The sequence below is a fragment of the Lissotriton vulgaris genome, chromosome 3_1, assembly GCF_964263255.1.
Source record: "Lissotriton vulgaris chromosome 3_1, aLisVul1.2, whole genome shotgun sequence".
NCBI classification, from domain to species: Eukaryota; Metazoa; Chordata; class Amphibia; order Caudata; family Salamandridae; genus Lissotriton; species Lissotriton vulgaris.
The window spans coordinates 422949029-422970539 of NC_141689.1; the positions used below are offsets into that span (position 1 = coordinate 422949029).

At 45.6% G+C, this 21511-nt stretch overlaps 1 protein-coding gene across 1 annotated transcript in view; it reads left to right on the forward strand.

Annotated features, from left to right (window-relative positions):
• The window catches only part of MTREX (Mtr4 exosome RNA helicase), a 751215-nt gene that overhangs the window by 289784 nt on the left and 439920 nt on the right, over positions 1-21511 (forward strand). The window contains exon 10 of the mRNA XM_086960637.1: positions 1709-1811. Within this exon, the coding sequence (XP_086816763.1) occupies positions 1709-1811 (103 nt within the window). The remainder of the gene's footprint in view (positions 1-1708; positions 1812-21511) is intronic.

The following is a 21511-nucleotide window of genomic DNA, read 5'->3' on the forward strand; positions in this document are numbered from 1 at the left end:
TCTGTAGAAACGAAGCATGCACGATTGACTGAGTGAAACGGTTATCTATTGTTTCAACGACTCTGAAGATATTGTTCCGACTCTAAGGGAAACAAAGTTGTCATGTTCCTGCGGTTGTCAGAAACTAATCCCTTCTTGTTCATTCGAGAAAGTTTCTAGTCACCCCTGAGTTAGCTGGCACACACAAGTAATTACATTTTATGTACTCTATAGAGACATACTGACCTCAGTCCTATGTCAAATCTATAGTGTATATTATTCCAATGCGCAGAGCCTATCAGGGGTATAGGAACTAGACTACAACAGTCCACCTGCAGTGCTTTTTTGATGGCTATAACTTCCTTGCACAATGTTAGTGAGTTGGAGACGCTCCCTGTTCAAGAACTATTCATTCAGGTATATACAGACATTGTGATCCTTTGTAGTAATCTGATTTTCTAACCCAAGATAGTTTCTCGTTTCCAATTGAATCATCCTATTGTGCTTCCTGTCTTCTTCCCACCACCTGATTCGGTTACGGAGAGAGTTTTGCACACACTAGGTATTAAATGTGTACTCCTGTATTATATTGACGGGAGAAAAGCTCTTTGTTGCTTGTGCTAAGCCATACATTGATCAGACAAATAATACAGCAGGTATTCTAGGATGTATTGTAAGGTGCATCCAGGCTTGTTATGTTAAAATGAATGAAGTGCTATCAGTACCACCTAGGGTATACTGTAAATGTTAGAAGGGAGCGATCATGGCATTCCTGAGTAGCCATCCCCTTAGTTGATATACTTAAGGCTGCAACATGCTCAACACCGCACACACTCGCAAAACATTACTGTTTGGTCATTTTAGAGCACCAGCAAGCATGGTTGACCAAGCAGTCTTAATACTGAAATTGGCATCTGCACTCTAGCCACTGCTAGGAGGATACTGCTTTATAGTTGATGCAAAGAATGTGTATTTACAGCCACAAATGCTACGAACGAACATGCTACTTAGCGTGTGACCATCAGTTCGCCGCTTGTAGTGCTATATATTCACATGCACCCTCCCTTGTCCCATGAAGTGGGCACTGATTACACATTTGTTTTCACTAGCTGCAATGCACAGGACACATCCACTTTCTAATATGTTCCACTTCATTTTCAATGTTTCTCTCACTCTGCTGAAAAGAATCTAAGGATGTAATTGGTGCCCATGTACATTGTGCACTAAGGGAGGAGTCTGTCCTGTGACTCAAAGCTTTTTCAAAGTAGAGCAACTTTAGTGCCCAGACTCCATACTAGATGGCAGGATTATGCACAGCATGTAAATCTACAGCACTACAACCTACGACACATGCTCACAGAGAAAATAACATATTCCTTATTCAGCCGTTCATACAATCTTTTAGCATCTTTCTACATGCCCCTAATTTTTCCTAGTCTAAAAACCAGATCACAAAATTATGTAACCTAGAGCTAAACAACGTCTATCGTACCCAAATGTCATCCAGTAGGTGACTGTACTATCTCATACTAGACAGAGCGCAAGTGTTCTTAGAAGCCACTAAGCAGAATTTGTAACGGGTGTTGCAAAGTGGAACATGTCTTAGCTATATTGTAAGTTATTTGAGAAGAACTTTTCCTGGAAAATAAGTAGTCCAGGTTACATCATTAAAAATGTAACACTTTTTTGTAGAAAAAAAAACTGTGCTCAAGTTATATTTTACTTCTAGGGAGATTTCAGAGAAGATAACTTCAACACGGCAATGCAGGTTTTAAGAGATACAGGCGAGTCCTCTAAAGGTGACCAAAAAGGACGGAAAGGGGGAACAAAGGGTAAGTGTAGATATATATTTACCATGCAATAATTCCCAAGTGTACTATAGACTTATTCTTTTTGATTTAGTTTGCTATTGTGTATACATTTATGTACCTGTTTGGTCGCATTAATTTCCATTTTTTGTCCAGCACACTCAGACCCAGTTTAAATAGTTGCATCTTTGTGTGCATGTTGATGACCGTGCATTTTGTTTCTGAGAAATTGTGTAGTTCAATGCGTTTGCTTTCTTTTCAATTCATTTACCTTTCTCCTTTAATACATGCTAAGGGTTTGTCTTTCCTAATTGGATTGCTGCTAAGTTGGCTGTTTTATCGCTTGCTTAAGTACTCGTAACTGTTCCCTTGTTAATGAGAGAAACAGTGCGAACCCCTGATTTGCCTGATTAATAAAAGAAATGTTTTTACGAGTTAAAAATGTACTCTTCTAATTAATTTGACCTCAAAATAATTTGCTACTATATCCTCAGTGATTCGATTCAAAATCTTTATTCGGATTGCAAGAAATCCATAAAAGCACAGTTTAAAACAACATATTTACAATTACAGTTACAGTAAATGCAATAAATGTTATAAAGTGCATATCAGTACAATTACAGAGTAACACATTTCCATTGTATAAAGTGCAAAGGAGGTCAATAATCATGAGGATTGCAAATAAATCAAGGGCATTCCATAGTTTTACGTACATTAAAAATAACTTTTAAGAAAGTGCTTGTGCGGAATATAAGTTCATCATCCTCTAATTTTAGGAGCATTAAATAGGACTGATTCAAGGAGAGTGGTCTATGTTTTTTAAAATATGGGGCGTTCCTGCTCTCATTCTGAAAAGTAAGGATCTTTCCCAATTACACATTGGCAGTATCAAATACAATGGGAGTTGTTGAATTGATAAGCCATTGTTAATATAGGACACAACAGTTTGTTTTCGCATCTCTTCTGACAGTCTTTTTCCATTATAGGTGGCATATAATTCAAGTTGGACTTCCTTTTTATCGTTACTCTTAATATGAGATGGATTATCAAAGAGGTCACCTCTGTCTATGCTAGACAAACTTTCTTGTATACCACGAAGCCATGGGATCTTGTTCCATTTATCACAGGCTAAGCACTCCATCAGGATGTCCTGTGTTAGGCTAGCATAGTCATTTGCCCAAATAGCCAACCAAAATAGTGCGGGCCTTGCAGCAATAAAATCACTGATATAAGGTATATTCAACTCTGAGTGGCAAATGTACCCCGATGATGAAATGGGAACCCCCAGTAGTTTCCTACAGAGCTGATTCTCTTCTCTTTGTAGTATGGGGGTTTTTACTGACCCCCAAATTTCGGCGCCGTAGGTTGCCACAGGAGTACATTGTAGCCTGTATATCTTTAGGATTGCCTTAGTTGCTCCAATTTTCCTCGGTCTGGGAAGGGATAAAATTGAGTTTATAGCCTTTGAGAACTTGCCTGTGGCGTGGGCCATTTAAAACACTCCACAGGCCGTTCGCAGCAAAGACTATACCTAAGTATGGGAAAGTTTTAGTTGAGAGCAGCTTATCAGCTCCTATCGTAATAGAATTTAGTTGCCTGGCACCCGGCCCACAGGACATAATGAATGATTTTTTTAAATTTACTTTAAGATCCAAATTCCCCATATAGAAAGAAAAATCCCTGACTAGTGCACGTAGGGCATTAGGTGTTAATCCCATGAGCACAGCGTCATCCGCATACAAAAGACAAGGTAGTGGGCCTCCTTTAATTTTGGGAACATCTGAGGTAGCCTTCTTGAGAGAGTTACTCAGGCCATTTATATAGATAATAAATAACAGGGGTGCTAAAACGCACCCCTGTTTCACACCTCTTTCAAAATTAATTGGCCCGGAAACTGTACCCTCCATGTCAATCCATACTTGCGCCTTTGTATCTTTGTGCAGGTAGGCGAGGAAATGTACCAGGGGGGGGATCTAGGCCGTAAGACAAAAGAGTCGACCACAATTTTGACCTATTTACCAGGTCAAATGCGGACGATAAATCCATGAATGCAAGGTAGATGGGTGATGCCTTGGCTATGTTATATTTACTTATTAAAAGATTTAGATTTAGGCATTGTTCGATAGTCCCAACCTTGCATCTAAAACCCATTTGACAACGGTCTAGTACCCCCATTTCCTCAGCCCAATCATTTACTCTGTTGTACAGTACCCTGCCCAAGATCTTCAATGTGTTGTCCAGGAGCGAAATAGGCCTGTAATTTACAGGATCAGATCTTTCGCCCTTTTTATAAATGGGCACTATTATGCTCGTGGACCAGGTTGCGGGTATTGGGACAAACGGTAGACTATTGAAGAGGTTTACAAAAAATGTTCCCCAGAGTTCCGGCTTATACTTTATTATGTCTATTGGGAAGCAATCAGGCCCAGGTGCCTTGTTACCAAGGCTCTGATTAATGGCCACGGTGACTTCCCCCACGGTAATTTCTAAAGATTCCAGTATTCCTGGGGCATAGTCTCCTATGGCAGCTCCAGGGCTAGCATATATTTTGGAAAAATGCAGTTCCCATTGCTCACTTGCTATGGTACAACTAGTTGGAGTTAGTTGCTTGCCCATGTCCCGCATCTTTTTAACAGCAGGCCAGAAAGTCGTACTGCTCCCTATCGCAGCAGCAATTGTTAGTGCCTCCCATTGCTCAACTAGTAAAGCAGCCTTCCTTGAACCTATGGCTGTTTTATAATTTTGTCTAGCGACCCTTACATCCCTTATACTTCTAGGTTTGCAGTTTAAAGCCCTACGAAGGGCTTTATTTGCTGCTGAACAATAGCAATCGAACCACCTTGGCTCAGGGGCAGTCGATTTAATAGGGACACTTAGGAGGGATTTTATGGTATAGCAGAATTTAGAGAAATCTTTTACTATCCTATGGTGGTTCCCATCATCCAAAGAACAGGATTCGATTAACAAACCATGGTTACTTATAATTGTGTTTGTTACTTGACTACTGTCTACCCCTCGCCATTTTAATCTTAAATTATTAGTCGAGGCCATGATATCCCTAGCTCCCAAAGTGCGAGCAAAGGCATTAGAGGGACCTAAACCAATGTTAACCTCCAGGGCATTGTGGTCCCATGAAGGCGGTTTCAAGAACACCAGCCTTCTTGACTCTATCTATTAGGTCAGAAGACATAAAGATATAGTCCACTGTGCTAGAGAATTCTCGTCCTCTAAAGGTTGGGATGTAAGTAGGTGGCTCGTTTTTATTAACATCCATTATGTCTGTTAGGATATGTTCATTAAGGAAGCGTTCTAATTCTTCGCCCCGTTTGTAAGCCCTGTCTATTTGTATATTGTCCGTTTTAGATTTTGTAAACTTCGCATTAAAATCTCCTGCTAGAATTGTCCTAGTGCTCACCTGATTATGAGATTTTTCCGCTATTTTAGATAATTCTCCGAAAAGTTCTATATAATTCTTATTCAGAGTTGAGCTAAAATCATTATTATAAAAGTTAATTAGGTAATATGGAAGCCTACGGGTATACTCAATTATCTGAATGTTTGTACTTTTAGAGGGGATCAGTTTTATAGACCCCCCCTATATTTATCTTAAACCCGATTAATAAACCTCCAATCGGGCGGCCAAAAACAGGCTTTTCGGCCTTAATACAATAACAGTGAAAGCCCTCTATGTGCACCGCAGTTATCGCCCAGGTTTCCTGCAATAATATTATGTCCTTATCCGAAATAACCTTTAGCCATTCCAAATCAGAGACCCTTTGCTGGAGTCCTGCAACATTCCAGCTTATAATCTTAAGTTCCTTATTTGGCACCTGTAAGTGTTCTTTACCCCTATTTAACTTAATATCCTGAATGCTAATGTAACGACCCGGGTCTTGAATCCTCTGTGCCACCAGCTCATAGGGGGTGGCATGTTCTTCCTTTTCTTGGGACACCATTTGACCCGGTGCACTAACTAAGCCTTGAGCTGGTGTAAGGTGTGCCTCATCTGTTTGTATACTTCCCACCTCAACCTCACTGCTGATTTTTCCCCTAACACTAACATCTGTTGTAGTATTTTGTGATTCAGTTAGTGATGGGAGTCAGTCAACCATATCCAAACTATTAAATCTGTTAGATGTGGGGAACCCCCAAATAGCATCCCTTACCGGAAGACATCTCTGATAGTTTCTATAATTATTATGCCTATGGTTGTTTCTCCCCCATTCTCCCCAGTTGTTTCCTAAGTCCCTCTGTCCCACCTGAGTCCACACTTCATCCAATCCATGGTCATAACGTTCTTGTCTAACATTTCCTCTTGGTGGGTAGAAATATGAAAGGTGCCTTGTCTCGATACCCTCGTTATATCCCTTACTAACCCAGGAGCAGATGTAGTCCACTGTGCGAGGGTCATCGAAATTAATGATCACACAATCACCTTGAACTCTTTTTCTCATGGCCTACCCAGGGTACTCTCCGTACTGTCAGGATTTTAATAGCACAGTATGGTGGTAAGGGCCTATTATTGCTCAACCAGTGTGTAACTTTGTTTAGTAAGGACCAAGATGGCTCATCTATGTTATCCGGGGACTCCCGTCATCACTACAACATAAGAAATAGAACCTGGGGGGAGATTGGCGGCAAATCGTCCTTTCTTCCCTTTATGCCACTCCTTTTCCTTATTTCCCTCATTGACTTTACCTTTCCCATTAGTAGCGTTATCCCCTGGGATGTTTTGGTTGTTATCTTGTAGTTTTGCAGTTGGGGTGGGTACTGTTGGTTTTATTGCCAAATCCTTAGCCGTTGGAGCTGCCTTAGATTTGGTCGTAATAGTGGGGGGTGGCATGGTTTTTAATGCTGGCTGGGCAATTTTTTGCGGAGGGGGAGGAGGACAGTGCTTTGATTTTACAGGGGGGCCTTTAATTATAGTACTTAATTCAGTTAGTTGTTTTTCTATCAACCCCAGTCGTGCATCTATGGTAGCTAGATGAGCACTCACAAGTTCCCCAACCTTCATTATTAGTTGGCTGTTAGTGTTACAATCTTTACATATCAAACCCAGACTAGACATTTCCCCTAGACATGCAGAATCTGTAGTCCCTTTCTTATTCCCTTTCTTGAGACTATTTGCTGGGCCCTTCCCCTGCTTTTTCTGTACCTGGGGATTCCCCCTAGGGATAGTTGTAGTTGTAACTGAACTTTGTGGTGGTCGTTTCTGTATAGCCCCCTCCCTTAAACCTCTCAAATTCCTTGAAATGGTGGTTGAGTCATCCATAGTATTACTGGTGACAGTGAGTGTATCAGGGATGGGGTTTACAACCGGCCGGTCCAGGTTTATAGTCGGGGTATCACTAACAATAGAACTACTTAAGTGTCAATATTAGGGGTAACTTAAGGTGCCTTTATCATGATAGAGTCTGGGACTATTACAGGGCTTGCTATTGGAATTGACTCAGTCACCATACCCAGTTGTGTGTTAAAATCATCTGTCAGATGTAAATTTGGTGACTTTTCCAAACTCAACTGTAATTCTGACAGTGACTGGGTTGCGGATAAGTCTACAGTATTTGGCATACTATGTATTTCCACTGGAGTGGTGTGGCTCACTGGTTAGAGGCGGCAGACCCGGGAGCAGAAGTCGGCCCGGGACCAGGGTTCAATTCCTGACACAGCAGGGTCGTGGACCAGGGTCAGCGGACTACACAATTCTCGCCTCAGTGCTTACTCTAACCTGGGGTCCCACTCGGCAAATCTGGGCATTAGCTTGCCTAATCTCCACAACGGCCCCATCAACGCCGGGGATGCCTGGCTCCACCTTGGGGATTCCCAGTAGGGACCATCCCACAGGGAAAGCCAGGACGGGTTCCCCAGCAGTATACAGCGCCGGGACGCCCCTTTGCTGGGGCAGCTGTGCGCTTTACAAGTATATGACATTTAACATTTAACTATTACACCAGGCTTAACATGTGTTTCAGAGTCTCGATAGGGTGTTTTGGCCGAGGCTAACAAGCCCAATGATGACCTTTTCGCCTCTGCCAGTTCTAGGGAGACGCGTCGTTCCAATAAGGATATTCCATGGTCTTTTGCCTCATTTGCTTTCGTAATGAAATTGTCAATGGGACCAGTAACCTTGGCTCCTCCAGCTGCAGTTTTACTCCGGCTACCCCTTGTAGACATGGTAGCCGTTATTAATCAGGCAGGAGGTAATATGTTACAATGTATTAAAGAAGGAAAGATAGGTACTGATCCTCAAATAGAGATCACATATCACAAAATCCAGATGAAAGGGAGGTGGCCCGTCCCGTCCCCGGACGACCACAGACGGTCCCGCCCTTGTCCCGGGCTTCTCCCGGTCGCTCCCGCGCCGCCGGGGTAATCCGATTGATTTGTAAGGTCTAGAAATGAGGGGGCGTGGCCTGCAGGGAGAGCTGCCCAGGTGGATTGAATGAGGGCGGGCGCTCCTGGGACAGGTAGCCCTGCGCCTCCGCCTGCTCGCAGCCCTGCAAGGATGATTTTCAATTAACCCCTCCGGTGCCAAAGTGCTTTTGTGGTTGCTTCCCACACGAAACTGGACCCGCGCAGCGGGTACCGCAAGTTGTTGGTGGAAAGCAAGGGAGATATGGATCAGTTCTGCTTCTGTCAGCGAGCTGTTGTCTGATGGGAGAGCTGCCCAGGTGGATTGAATGAGGGCGGGTGGGCAGGCGCTCCTGGGACAGGTAGTCCTGCGCCTCCGCCTGCTCGCAGCCGTGCAAGGATGATTTTCAATTAACCCCTCCGATGCCAAAGTGCTTTTGTGGTTGCTTCCCACACGAAGCGGGACCCGCGCAACGGGTACCGCGAGTTGTTGGTGGAAAGCGAGGGAGATATGGATCAGTTCTGCTTCTGTCAGCGAGCTGTTGTCTGATGAATGAGCCACAAGATATCTCTTGCTTAAGTACTCGTAACTGTTCCCTTGTTAATGAGAGAAACAGTGCGAACCCCTGATTTGCCTGATTAATAATACAAATGTTTTTACGAGTTAAAAATGTACTCTTCTAATTAATTTGACCTCAAAATAATTTGCTACTATATCCTCAGTGATATTTTGACATGTGCTTGAAAATCCTCGAGTGGTAAGCGGTGGTGAACCAGTCGCTTTGGTTTTTAAAAAAAATGTTTGGGGTTGGGTTTTCTTTTGCACAATTTCTGCAAGCTTTCTATTGAAAGAGATTAAAGGGAATATAAAGCTCACCAAATCAATATTTGTATGCTGCCTACAAATAAAGAAAATAACTTATTAGGCTCTGTGATTGACCATGAGTGACCATTGGCAACAGGGTCTAGGTCAAGTTTGACTTGAATGAGGACTAGCAAACTGAAGGGTAGAAATGTCCTGAATATATGAAATCTTGAATCTGGCTCTTCGGTAATCTAAAGCAGTGGTCCTCAAAAGCTTTCACTGCAGACCCACTCTGGGGGACTGATGCCAGAGGGTGTATATTATACAATAACTTTTCATGAAAGTTGTTGATCACCGTTTTTTATTGCCTTACATAAACCTATTAAGCATTTGAGATAGTGCAACCCTTTTAACTTTTATTATATTATTATTATTAGTATTTTTCTTTAATGTTACACTGGAAGCTACTTGCTCATAATAGATGGTCTTGGATCTCATCCTTCGGGGTCTGGCTCAGATTTGAAAACTATGCCAAAAACTCTTGTTACTAGACTGGATCAAGAAGCGGTTAGTAATTTTTAATACCAGGACTCGGAGTACTGAGCATAATCCTGCTCAACAACCAGATTAAAATATTCTTTTGATTATGTAAAAGATTAACCTCACTGATTATTTGTCAACAAAGCATATCTGCATAGGCCGCACACAGCTGACGTTGTGCATGTTGAAAATGAACACCTCAGCACTAGTCTTAGCACTATTGTCATAATTGTGGCTTTGTGCATGCTTACTTGAATATTTTTTGGTTTTGGAAAAAGAAAACCGCTGATACGCAAGTTAGAACGAACAAAAAATGTATAGAACTCAAGGTGGTTAGGAAAGCGGTGGAAGCAGTGCATTGTTTAAAAACTCCAGGCAAGTCGAAGTCAGGACAAATCTATGTTGAAGACTGCGTCGAGGTGGCATTCAACATTAATGGAGATTAGTTCAAGCAGGTCTTTTCAGAGAGTGCTGCATTTAATGGATTCGGACTTTAAAAGAGCAATCCTTTACGAGCAGTTTGATTTATATATATTCTGCCTCAGCTCTCACCCCCATATATTCACTGCAGGGTAGTTTAATCTTCTTCTGTCTGCTTCTCCTGTGACTTATTCTACCACAGACTATTACATCTTCCACCATCTTGTACTGCATCATAAATCAATTCATCTGAACACCCTAGAAATTCTACAGAGCCTACAGAAAGATAATGAAAACAAGAAGGCGTTATGGGAGTATTCATCACAGATCCAGGCATCATCACTCCTGATCAAGGTTCTCCAATTATCACTCCTTAGTGACGAAGACCTCTTTGTAAGTCATTGGTTAAAAGCTATCTACTGGTTAAAGCTCTACTCATGCAAAGGTCTGCTTGTCTGTTGCTGCCTTCTCTTGGCTACCCCTCAAGCTTGTTTAGTTTGAAGATATGTTTGATACTATTCGACGCACCGCTCCAACAAAGACGTGGCTGTATGTAACTGCCCTTCTTTTGTCAAAGGGAAGACAAAAGTAGCCCCCTTTTTTCAATAACTGGGATCTCCGAGGTCTAGAAGAGGTGATCTTTGCTTTGATTCCAGAGGGGCCAGAGAAGGTTGACTAGGACATGGGTATTCAGAAACTTTCTCTCGGGACACATTTACAGTGTGGTTTGTGTCAGAGGGCCGCACCAGTGGGGAGGGGTCAGTGGGGGAGGGGGTGGGGCAGAGCAACAAAAAAAACTGACCATGAGATTGATCACTGGTCCCTGCAGCTGATGCCTTCATCCACTGAGCCACCAGACCCGGCATACACACAACTCTCTCTTCCTCTCCCTCTCCCTCTCCCTCTCTCTCCCTCTTCCCTCTCTCCCTCTCTCCCTCTCTCTCTCTCTCTCTCCCTCTCTCTCTCCCTCTCTCTCTCTCTCCCTCTCTCTCCCTCTCTCCCCCCTCTCTCTCTCCCTCTCTCTCCCCCCCTCTCTCCCCCCTCTCTCTCCCCCTCTCTCTCCTCCTCTCTCTCCTCCTCTCTCTCCTCCTCGCTCTCCTCCTCTCTCTCTCTCTCCCTCTCTCTCTCCTCCTCTCTCTCTCTCTCTCTCTCCCTCTCTCTCTCTCTCTCTCCCTCTCTCTCTCACTCGGTCTCCCCCCTCCCTCTCTCGGTCTCCCCCCTCCCTCTCTCGGTCTCCCCCCTCCCTCTCTCGGTCTCCCCCCTCCCTCACTCGGTCTCCCCCCTCCCTCACTCGGTCTCCCCCCTCCCTCACTCGGTCTCCCCCCTCCCTCACTCGGTCTCCCCCTCCCTCACTCGGTCTCCCCCCCTCCCTCACTCGGTCTCCCCCCCTCCCTCACTCGGTCTCCCCCCCTCCCTCACTCGGTCTCCCCCCCTCCCTCACTCGGTCTCCCCCCCTCCCTCACTCGGTCTCCCCCCCTCCCTCACTCGGTCTCCCCCCCTCCCTCACTCGGTCTCCCCCCCTCCCTCACTCGGTCTCCCCCCCTCCCTCACTCGGTCTCCCCCCCCTCCCTCACTCGGTCTCCCCCCCTCCCTCACTCTGTCTCCCCCCTCCCTCGGTCTCCCCCCTCCCTCACTCGGTCTCCCCCTCCCTTTCCCCTCTCTTGCCCTCACTCACTAGGTCTCACCCTCCCTTTCCCCTCTCTTGCCCTCACTCACTAGGTCTCACCCTCCCTTTCCCCTCTCTTGCCCTCACTCACTAGGTCTCACCCTCCCTTTCCCCTCTCTTGCCCTCACTCACTAGGTCTCACCCCCTCTTTCCCCTCTCTTGCCCTCACTCACTCGGTCTCACCCCTCCCTCTCTCTCTCCCTCTCCCCTTCTCCCTCCCTCTCTCTCTCCCTCTCCCCTTCTCCCTCCCTCTCTCTCTCCCTCTCCCCTCTCCCTCCCTCTCTCTCTCTCCCCTTCTCCCTCCCTCTCTCTCCCTCCCTCTCTCTCTCCCTCTCTCTCTCCCTCTCCCCTTCTCCCTCAGTCATCTCACCCTGCCTCTGTGTGCCTGGGCTTAGACAGCTTCTCGGGGCACGCACAAACACAGTCACACCCGAGCACTTCACAGGTCTTTAAAAGACCATTGGCATGTTAATGAGGCTGTGTTGTATTTCACCTCTTAGCGCCCCTGCAGCTCCACTCTGACTGTGGCTGGAGTCGCCCGGCCCCCACAGAGCAGCAGAGTCTCCGAGTCACGCTGCTGGAACCGGCAATGTTTTCAGACACTCCAACAAAAAAAATTGAAAACGTTGGTATGTCTGCAAGGTCCGCGGGCCGCCAGGGAAGGCTTGCCGGGCCGCTAGCGGCCCTCGGGCCTACTAGGAGTACCCCTGACCTAGGAGAAGCTCAGAGACTTCGAGACTGTTTGCCAAAGCTCTGTTCCACCAATTTTCAAAATGTATGCCAGCATTGGGAATCAGGAGCTAGGTCAAAGTGCTGTGAAAGAACTCTGGTAGCATTTGCTAATGAAATACGCCAATCAGCTGTTGGATTAACCTTATATAAGCCAACACTACTACTCTTCAGGAAGAGGACAAAAGGTGTGGATGATCTAAGGAAGTGAGATTGCAAACCATGTCTGGAAAAAACAGCAAGTCCATTGGTGTCTATTTTTTTGCATGTTGTTCTGACAAAGTGGGTAAAAAGCCATCTTCCCATTTGAACCAATGACCAGCTGTGGGTTCTCGAAGTTTGTGCGACGTTTGGAGCAGCACAGCAGAAGTTGAGGGGAATAGCTGCAGCTGTGAACAATAGGCTAAAATCGGGAGAACCAGCCTGTCAAGCTGGACATTAATTCATTAACTATTTTCTAAACCAGATCATTTTCTGGATTTCTGTGAAATCTGTTTATAAAGGACTTAATTTTCCCAAAAACTTGTTAACTGAAGGACTTCGCTTTGCTTCATACCAACATCAAATGCACGGTCGTCTAGTGGCCATTGTTGTTCTCTTTAAAGAGTCAGAGCCAACCCATTTCATGTGTTTTTAAACTGAGAAGAAACTGCCTTGGATTAAATGAAAAGCTTTCTCGTGCTCACTACATGTTATGCGCTTCTTATTTGTGTCTTTATAAGGAAGAAATTGCTATCTTGCTATCTATCTAAATTATTTTTGGAAATGTGGTGATTTTCTTTACTGAAATATATTTGTGTGCTGCTGTTAATGTAACTCGAGCAGTTGCTCAGAGTAATGCCTCGTTTTTTTGTTGCCAAGGTACCATGCGTAAGCTCTGGATTCCTCACAGAAACAGTTTTTAGGTCTCGCCTAGCGTCGCAGCGCATGCACTGCTCGCTCTGAGAGATCTATTGTCATCTGGTTTCTTTAGGAAGTGGGGTAGAAGCTCCACCCATCATTTCGATTGGCCGGCGTCATCCTTTATAGTAAACGCTGGCCTTCAATAGGAAGTGAGGCTTTTTGGTGACCACCCTGTCTCCTTGTCGGACAGCTCATCCGGACTGGATCTTTTGCTTGCATCGGCTTTAGACTGTCTCCTTTGCACTTTTTTTTCCCATTTGAGCAATAGTGTGGCGACAACTTGTTTCTACTTTGTCTCGGAGGCAGGGACGCCCCACTCTCTATTGCTCAGCAGTCTGGTCTTCGTTCCAACTAGAGCTCAGCATCAGAGTCTGGCTTGTGCTGCGGTCTGAGCTGTGGCCGTGAGTCTGTCTCCTTCGAGCTGTCAGTGCCCCTCGCTGAAAGCGACTGTGTTTGGAAGCAGCAGGTCTTGTCATTGGGAACAAAGGCTTGGATTAAATCATGGGGTGGAGGGTGATGTATCGGCCATATCTGAGATAGCGTGATGCGACATGAGCCGTACATTGTGGGCTAAATACTGCACAGTGGAGCTGGCTACCTCGGTAAAGAACTGGCTCGTTTGTACTGCACAATGGTGGGTCTGCAAGGGCTGTAGTTGTGCGGGGAGGAGGGGTCTCTGTAGGCAGCTGCTTTAGATGAGGCGTTGGTGCCTTGGGTGATGTGAATGTCCACATTGGACATCGTCGTTGGAATGCGTGTCAGTCTCGAGGGTTGCTTCGAGGTCAGTAGTTGCTGGCATTTTGATTTTATGCGCAGGACCGTCATTCTCTTTCTAGGGTACATAGTGTCAATACGCGGATGCTTTTACTGAACCTTTTCATATGAACCTTCGTATAATCATGTGCATGGGAAAAGTACAGCTTTTTGTGTTTGCATGTATGCACGTGTATACCCTGTTTTGTGTGTCTACTTTCGCGCCGTGCTTCAGTTGGGGCCGTCTTTCCTTTCTGCAAATATCTAAACACAAACTTATTCTCTGTATTCCCCATCGTGCAAGGAAGAGTTCTTTCCTTCTTAATGTATCCCGTATGTGCTGCTTCTAGATTCATTTTATTTATCTAATTTCTATCTTGCGTGCTTCCCCATTGTGTATGGGTGACATGGGCTGCTTTTGCTTGCATAGCAGTCAACAACCATGCGTGTTCCTATCCCTCTGTACACGGTTACGGCTCGTGCCTCCTTAGTACGTGTATCTAACCCCCTCTTTAGTATCTGTGTAGTCCCCAGGGCAGTGTGCGCGACTGTGTCTACCCCTAGCACATAGGCGCCTGTAGCCCGGCCTTCGGTGCATCTGTCTGCCTCCTGCTCTGCCCTGCCACACTGCTCCTCTTCCTCCTGCCTGTTTTTGCATCTGTCTCTGTATATTTGCTCTTACCTGTCTTCTGCCCCATGTCCGTCCATGTGTACGCGAGCTTTGGCCTGCACAGCCGCTCTTGTTCAGATTAACGGCGGGATTTTTAGTTTTACTGTTAATGAAGTGCTTCTCTCAGTAAGGTTAATTTGTGGGTGAATCCGCCTGTTTCATCACATACCCGCTAAACTCCAGTGCATATCTTCCAAAGAGGAGACCTGTATATACCCTCCAATCTGAACCTGCGCCAAAATCAGGTTCTCATCATTCCACCTGTGCCTGCTCTGTTCCTCGTCCTGTAGTTCATAGGTTTTACAGCCCTCACTATTTATAGCGCAAATATTTTGTACCCGTTCCTGCGTGTGCTTATTTCAAACATCTCATGCGTTTTGTTATAAATATTTTTTCTGCCGAGGATTAAGGACATATACATAAGCACAAATTGCAGGCTACACCCTTACGTGACTGTCTGTGCATCGCCTCTGCTCTTAGGCAGGAATTCCAGGTTTCCACCCAGTTTGCGTGTTTGTATATATCACATTTTTCCCTAAGGACATGTACCTAGGAATCCCAGGTTTCCACTCCCTGTGAATGTGTATGTAACATCTCCTCTGCAGAGGATCTGAACCTAGGCAGGAGTCCCAGGATTCCACTCCCTGTATGTTTGTGTATCACATTCTCTTCTAAGGATATGTACCCACGCAGACATCCTGTGCACCCATCCTTTGTTTGCCTTCTTATTTCTCCTGCTTCTGAGGATTTGTACCTAGGCTGGAATTGCAGGTTCCCACTACATGTGTCTTTGTATCTTCTCTTCTCCAGATACTATGTAAGTAGACGGGCAGCACAGGCTTCCACCCCCTGTGTATCGGTATCTTCTCCTCTCCAGAAGATGTGTATCTAGGCAGGAATCCTAACACTTCTACCCACTTGGTGTGACTATGTATCTCCTCAAGATTTGTACATAGGCACGAATCCAAGGCTCCCATCCCCTGGTGTCTTTGTTGTTCATCTCTTCCTGAAAATGTGTGACTGGGCAGGACTCTGTCTCCCACCAAGTCTATTACCTCCTCCCCTCCTGAAGATGTGTACATAGGCATTAATCCAGACTCCCACACCATCTGTGTGTCTTTGTAGCTCATCTGCTGCTGAGAATATGTACCTAAATATTTACAACAAGGGGTGGTGAGGGACAGAGTCTCTGAATTAAACAGAATACTCTCACCCAGTCAAGAGATCAGGGCTAGATCCAACACCGTTTTTTAGCTCACTGCACCATCCCAGTTTCAGAACCTGGCTGTATGCAAATTAGTCTGTTCCTGTCCCAGTGCATGATGGGAACAGGGCAAACCAAACTACAAAAGCCAATTCTTACACTGGGAAGGAAACAAGCTACCGGGGACCGGTTTCTGGCATTTCAGCCTCTTCGGCCCGGCTTGCTTGAATCCTGATGGTGCAATGAGCAAGGGACTCACATCTGAGTATACCCTTCCACGCTTAGGGTGGACAAAAATATTTACAACAAGGGGTGGTGAGGGACAGAGTCTCTGAATTAAACAGAATACTCTCACCCAGTCAAGAGATCAGGGCTAGATCCAACACCGTTTTTTAGCTCACTGCACCATCCCAGTTTCAGAACCTGGCTGTATGCAAATTAGTCTGTTCCTGTCCCAGTGCATGATGGGAACAGGGCAAACCAAACTACAAAAGCCAATTCTTACACTGGGAAGGAAACAAGCTACCGGGGACCGGTTTCTGGCATTTCAGCCTCTTCGGCCCGGCTTGCTTGAATCCTGATGGTGCAATGAGCAAGGGACTCACATCTGAGTATACCCTTCCACGCTTAGGGTGGACAAAAATATTTACAACAAGGGGTGGTGAGGGACAGAGTCTCTGAATTAAACAGAATACTCTCACCCAGTCAAGAGATCAGGGCTAGATCCAACACCGTTTTTTAGCTCACTGCACCATCCCAGTTTCAGAACCTGGCTGTATGCAAATTAGTCTGTTCCTGTCCCAGTGCATGATGGGAACAGGGCAAACCAAACTACAAAAGCCAATTCTTACACTGGGAAGGAAACAAGCTACCGGGGACCGGTTTCTGGCATTTCAGCCTCTTCGGCCCGGCTTGCTTGAATCCTGATGGTGCAATGAGCAAGGGACTCACATCTGAGTATACCCTTCCACGCTTAGGGTGGACAAAAATATTTACAACAAGGGGTGGTGAGGGACAGAGTCTCTGAATTAAACAGAATACTCTCACCCAGTCAAGAGATCAGGGCTAGATCCAACACCGTTTTTTAGCTCACTGCACCATCCCAGTTTCAGAACCTGGCTGTATGCAAATTAGTCTGTTCCTGTCCCAGTGCATGATGGGAACAGGGCAAACCAAACTACAAAAGCCAATTCTTACACTGGGAAGGAAACAAGCTACCGGGGACCGGTTTCTGGCATTTCAGCCTCTTCGGCCCGGCTTGCTTGAATCCTGATGGTGCAATGAGCAAGGGACTCACATCTGAGTATACCCTTCCACGCTTAGGGTGGACAAAAATATTTACAACAAGGGGTGGTGAGGGACAGAGTCTCTGAATTAAACAGAATACTCTCACCCAGTCAAGAGATCAGGGCTAGATCCAACACCGTTTTTTAGCTCACTGCACCATCCCAGTTTCAGAACCTGGCTGTATGCAAATTAGTCTGTTCCTGTCCCAGTGCATGATGGGAACAGGGCAAACCAAACTACAAAAGCCAATTCTTACACTGGGAAGGAAACAAGCTACCGGGGACCGGTTTCTGGCATTTCAGCCTCTTCGGCCCGGCTTGCTTGAATCCTGATGGTGCAATGAGCAAGGGACTCACATCTGAGTATACCCTTCCACGCTTAGGGTGGACAAAAATATTTACAACAAGGGGTGGTGAGGGACAGAGTCTCTGAATTAAACAGAATACTCTCACCCAGTCAAGAGATCAGGGCTAGATCCAACACCGTTTTTTAGCTCACTGCACCATCCCAGTTTCAGAACCTGGCTGTATGCAAATTAGTCTGTTCCTGTCCCAGTGCATGATGGGAACAGGGCAAACCAAACTACAAAAGCCAATTCTTACACTGGGAAGGAAACAAGCTACCGGGGACCGGTTTCTGGCATTTCAGCCTCTTCGGCCCGGCTTGCTTGAATCCTGATGGTGCAATGAGCAAGGGACTCACATCTGAGTATACCCTTCCACGCTTAGGGTGGACAAAAATATTTACAACAAGGGGTGGTGAGGGACAGAGTCTCTGAATTAAACAGAATACTCTCACCCAGTCAAGAGATCAGGGCTAGATCCAACACCGTTTTTTAGCTCACTGCACCATCCCAGTTTCAGAACCTGGCTGTATGCAAATTAGTCTGTTCCTGTCCCAGTGCATGATGGGAACAGGGCAAACCAAACTACAAAAGCCAATTCTTACACTGGGAAGGAAACAAGCTACCGGGGACCGGTTTCTGGCATTTCAGCCTCTTCGGCCCGGCTTGCTTGAATCCTGATGGTGCAATGAGCAAGGGACTCACATCTGAGTATACCCTTCCACGCTTAGGGTGGACAAAAATATTTACAACAAGGGGTGGTGAGGGACAGAGTCTCTGAATTAAACAGAATACTCTCACCCAGTCAAGAGATCAGGGCTAGATCCAACACCGTTTTTTAGCTCACTGCACCATCCCAGTTTCAGAACCTGGCTGTATGCAAATTAGTCTGTTCCTGTCCCAGTGCATGATGGGAACAGGGCAAACCAAACTACAAAAGCCAATTCTTACACTGGGAAGGAAACAAGCTACCGGGGACCGGTTTCTGGCATTTCAGCCTCTTCGGCCCGGCTTGCTTGAATCCTGATGGTGCAATGAGCAAGGGACTCACATCTGAGTATACCCTTCCACGCTTAGGGTGGACAAAAATATTTACAACAAGGGGTGGTGAGGGACAGAGTCTCTGAATTAAACAGAATACTCTCACCCAGTCAAGAGATCAGGGCTAGATCCAACACCGTTTTTTAGCTCACTGCACCATCCCAGTTTCAGAACCTGGCTGTATGCAAATTAGTCTGTTCCTGTCCCAGTGCATGATGGGAACAGGGCAAACCAAACTACAAAAGCCAATTCTTACACTGGGAAGGAAACAAGCTACCGGGGACCGGTTTCTGGCATTTCAGCCTCTTCGGCCCGGCTTGCTTGAATCCTGATGGTGCAATGAGCAAGGGACTCACATCTGAGTATACCCTTCCACGCTTAGGGTGGACAAAAATATTTACAACAAGGGGTGGTGAGGGACAGAGTCTCTGAATTAAACAGAATACTCTCACCCAGTCAAGAGATCAGGGCTACATCCAACACCGTTTTTTAGCTCACTGCACCATCCCAGTTTCAGAACCTGGCTGTATGCAAATTAGTCTGTTCCTGTCCCAGTGCATGATGGGAACAGGGCAAACCAAACTACAAAAGCCAATTCTTACACTGGGAAGGAAACAAGCTACCGGGGACCGGTTTCTGGCATTTCAGCCTCTTCGGCCCGGCTTGCTTGAATCCTGATGGTGCAATGAGCAAGGGACTCACATCTGAGTATACCCTTCCACGCTTAGGATTCAAGCAAGCCGGGCCGAAGAGGCTGAAATGCCAGAAACCGGTCCCCGGTAGCTTGTCTCCTTTCTGGTAAAGAATTGGCTTGGTAGTTTAGTCTGCCCTGTTCCCATGATGCACTGGGCCAGGGACAGACTGATTTGCAGACTGATTTGCATATAGCCAGGTTCTGAGCTGGGATGGGGCAGTGAGATAAATAACGGTGATGGATCAAGCCCTGATCTTTGGACTGGGTAAGAGTGGTCTGCTCAATTCAGACACTCTGTTCATCACCACCCCCTTTTGTAAATCGATTTTGGCCACTATAGGTGTGGCAGGGCATACTCAGACATGAGTCCCTTTCTCACTGCTCCATCAGGATTCAAGCAAGCCGGGCCGAAGAGGCTGAAATGCCAGAAACCGGTCCCCGGTAGCTTGTCTCCTTTCTGGTAAAGAATTGGCTTGGTAGTTTAGTCTGCCCTGTTCCCATGATGCACTGGGCCAGGGACAGACTGATTTGCATATAGCCAGGTTCTGAGCTGGGATGGGGCAGTGAGATAAATAACGGTGATGGATCAAGCCCTGATCTTTGGACTGGGTAAGAGTGGTCTGCTCAATTCAGACACTCTGTTCATCACCACCCCCTTTTGTAAATCGAGAATATGTACCTAACAACCATTTGCAATGCAATAGGTCTCGCATTTACACGATTTTAAGCTATTGGTATTGTAAATGACCATGCCTTTTATTTGTTTTAAAAACAAATCAAAAATAAAAGGCATTGTTATTTGCAATGTCAATAGCTCAAACTCGTGTAAATGCGAAACCTATTGCATTGCAAATGCTTGTTGTTTCTAGGTGCTGAATTGACTTAATAGTGTAACCGCTCTTACCCCATAGTAGATAGTCCAGTTTACTACAGTGGGAAATGTATCCTGAATGTGGCCTACTAAAATGTTTTCAGTCTAGCACTGTATTAGCCAAGCTGTACGAAATTCATATTTTGGAAACTGAATCGTCAAGCTGCAGCGTAGAGAGGTAACGGTGTTGATGTGAACTGTCTGAACTCCCTGAAATTCTAAAAATTCTGATCAAGGACAAATGGCTTCTGGGAGGGTTACACATCTGATTATTTTTTTTATAGCTGTCCCAAGCAGCAGTTCTTCCCTCAAAGAAAGGCCTGTACCACATGTGGCTACCGAACAAAACTGCAATATACGTTATAAAATAAAAAACATTAAAAATCCAAGCCTTTTAAATAAGAGTTTAATTAGCAAAACATCGTAAAATAAAGAACATTTGCTGTAAGGGTCAGTGACTACAGGAAATATGAGGTAAAATGCTTATTGGCAAACGTCTGCTTTGCAAAAGCAAAATAAAACAAGTTTTAGAATGCTTAATGAAAACTATTGCTTACAAAAGATAGTTCACAATATAACAATAACTTGAAAATGTATAATTTAACGTATACCCATTAGTGGATCATAGGTTAAATGTTTGTAAGGGCCCAAAAACTCTGAAGAGCTTGAAAATATCTGCTAATGAGATCATGCCATAACTAGGTTCCAGCAACTGCTGTAAATCACAGCATCTATCAAGTGCTCTGAAAATGAAAATGGTTAAAGCCCTGTATTGCCTGTGACGCTGCGCAAATGTGACTTCACTTCATCTATCTCAACTACCCAGCAAACAAAACCTTTCATTTCTATTATTAATCACGGCAGCATGCTGTGTATATGTGACGCAGTCCATACATTAACAGAAGTAACTTGTACTGAGGATTCTCCCATCTGTACACAATGAGGAAGACACAATAGAAGTCATTAGTAAGCATCTGTATCCGTACAATGTTCGAGCATTGTTGGGAGGAAGGGAAGACGCTACAGTGGAGTTCCACGCCTCCACGTAGCACCTGTGCACCTTGCTCCTTGCTCCTCCTCCCCCCCACCTCCCCCCCACGAGGCTGATGGTGGCGGCAGACAGGTAGCGGGTAGCTGGTGTCTCCGGCTCCTCTCTTTTTTATTGATTTCGGAATCCCTGACGCCTGGAGGGGTCGCTTGTATGCGGCTCTCGTGTCAGCAGTGCGCAGCCCTTCATCTTCAGCGCTACATTAGCGAAACGCAGTGAAAGCTGATAAGCGGCGATTTTGGGCCTGTCGAGCGTGCTTTCAATCTTACAGCCCTCCGGACCTGCGGTGAGAGACGCTGACTGCTGACATACAGATTAGCAGGTTGGCTCCCTGCTCTGAACCGCACTTCATTTCTCGCACTGGCAGTGGCGCTGGGTGAGTGATGTATATCATCGTTT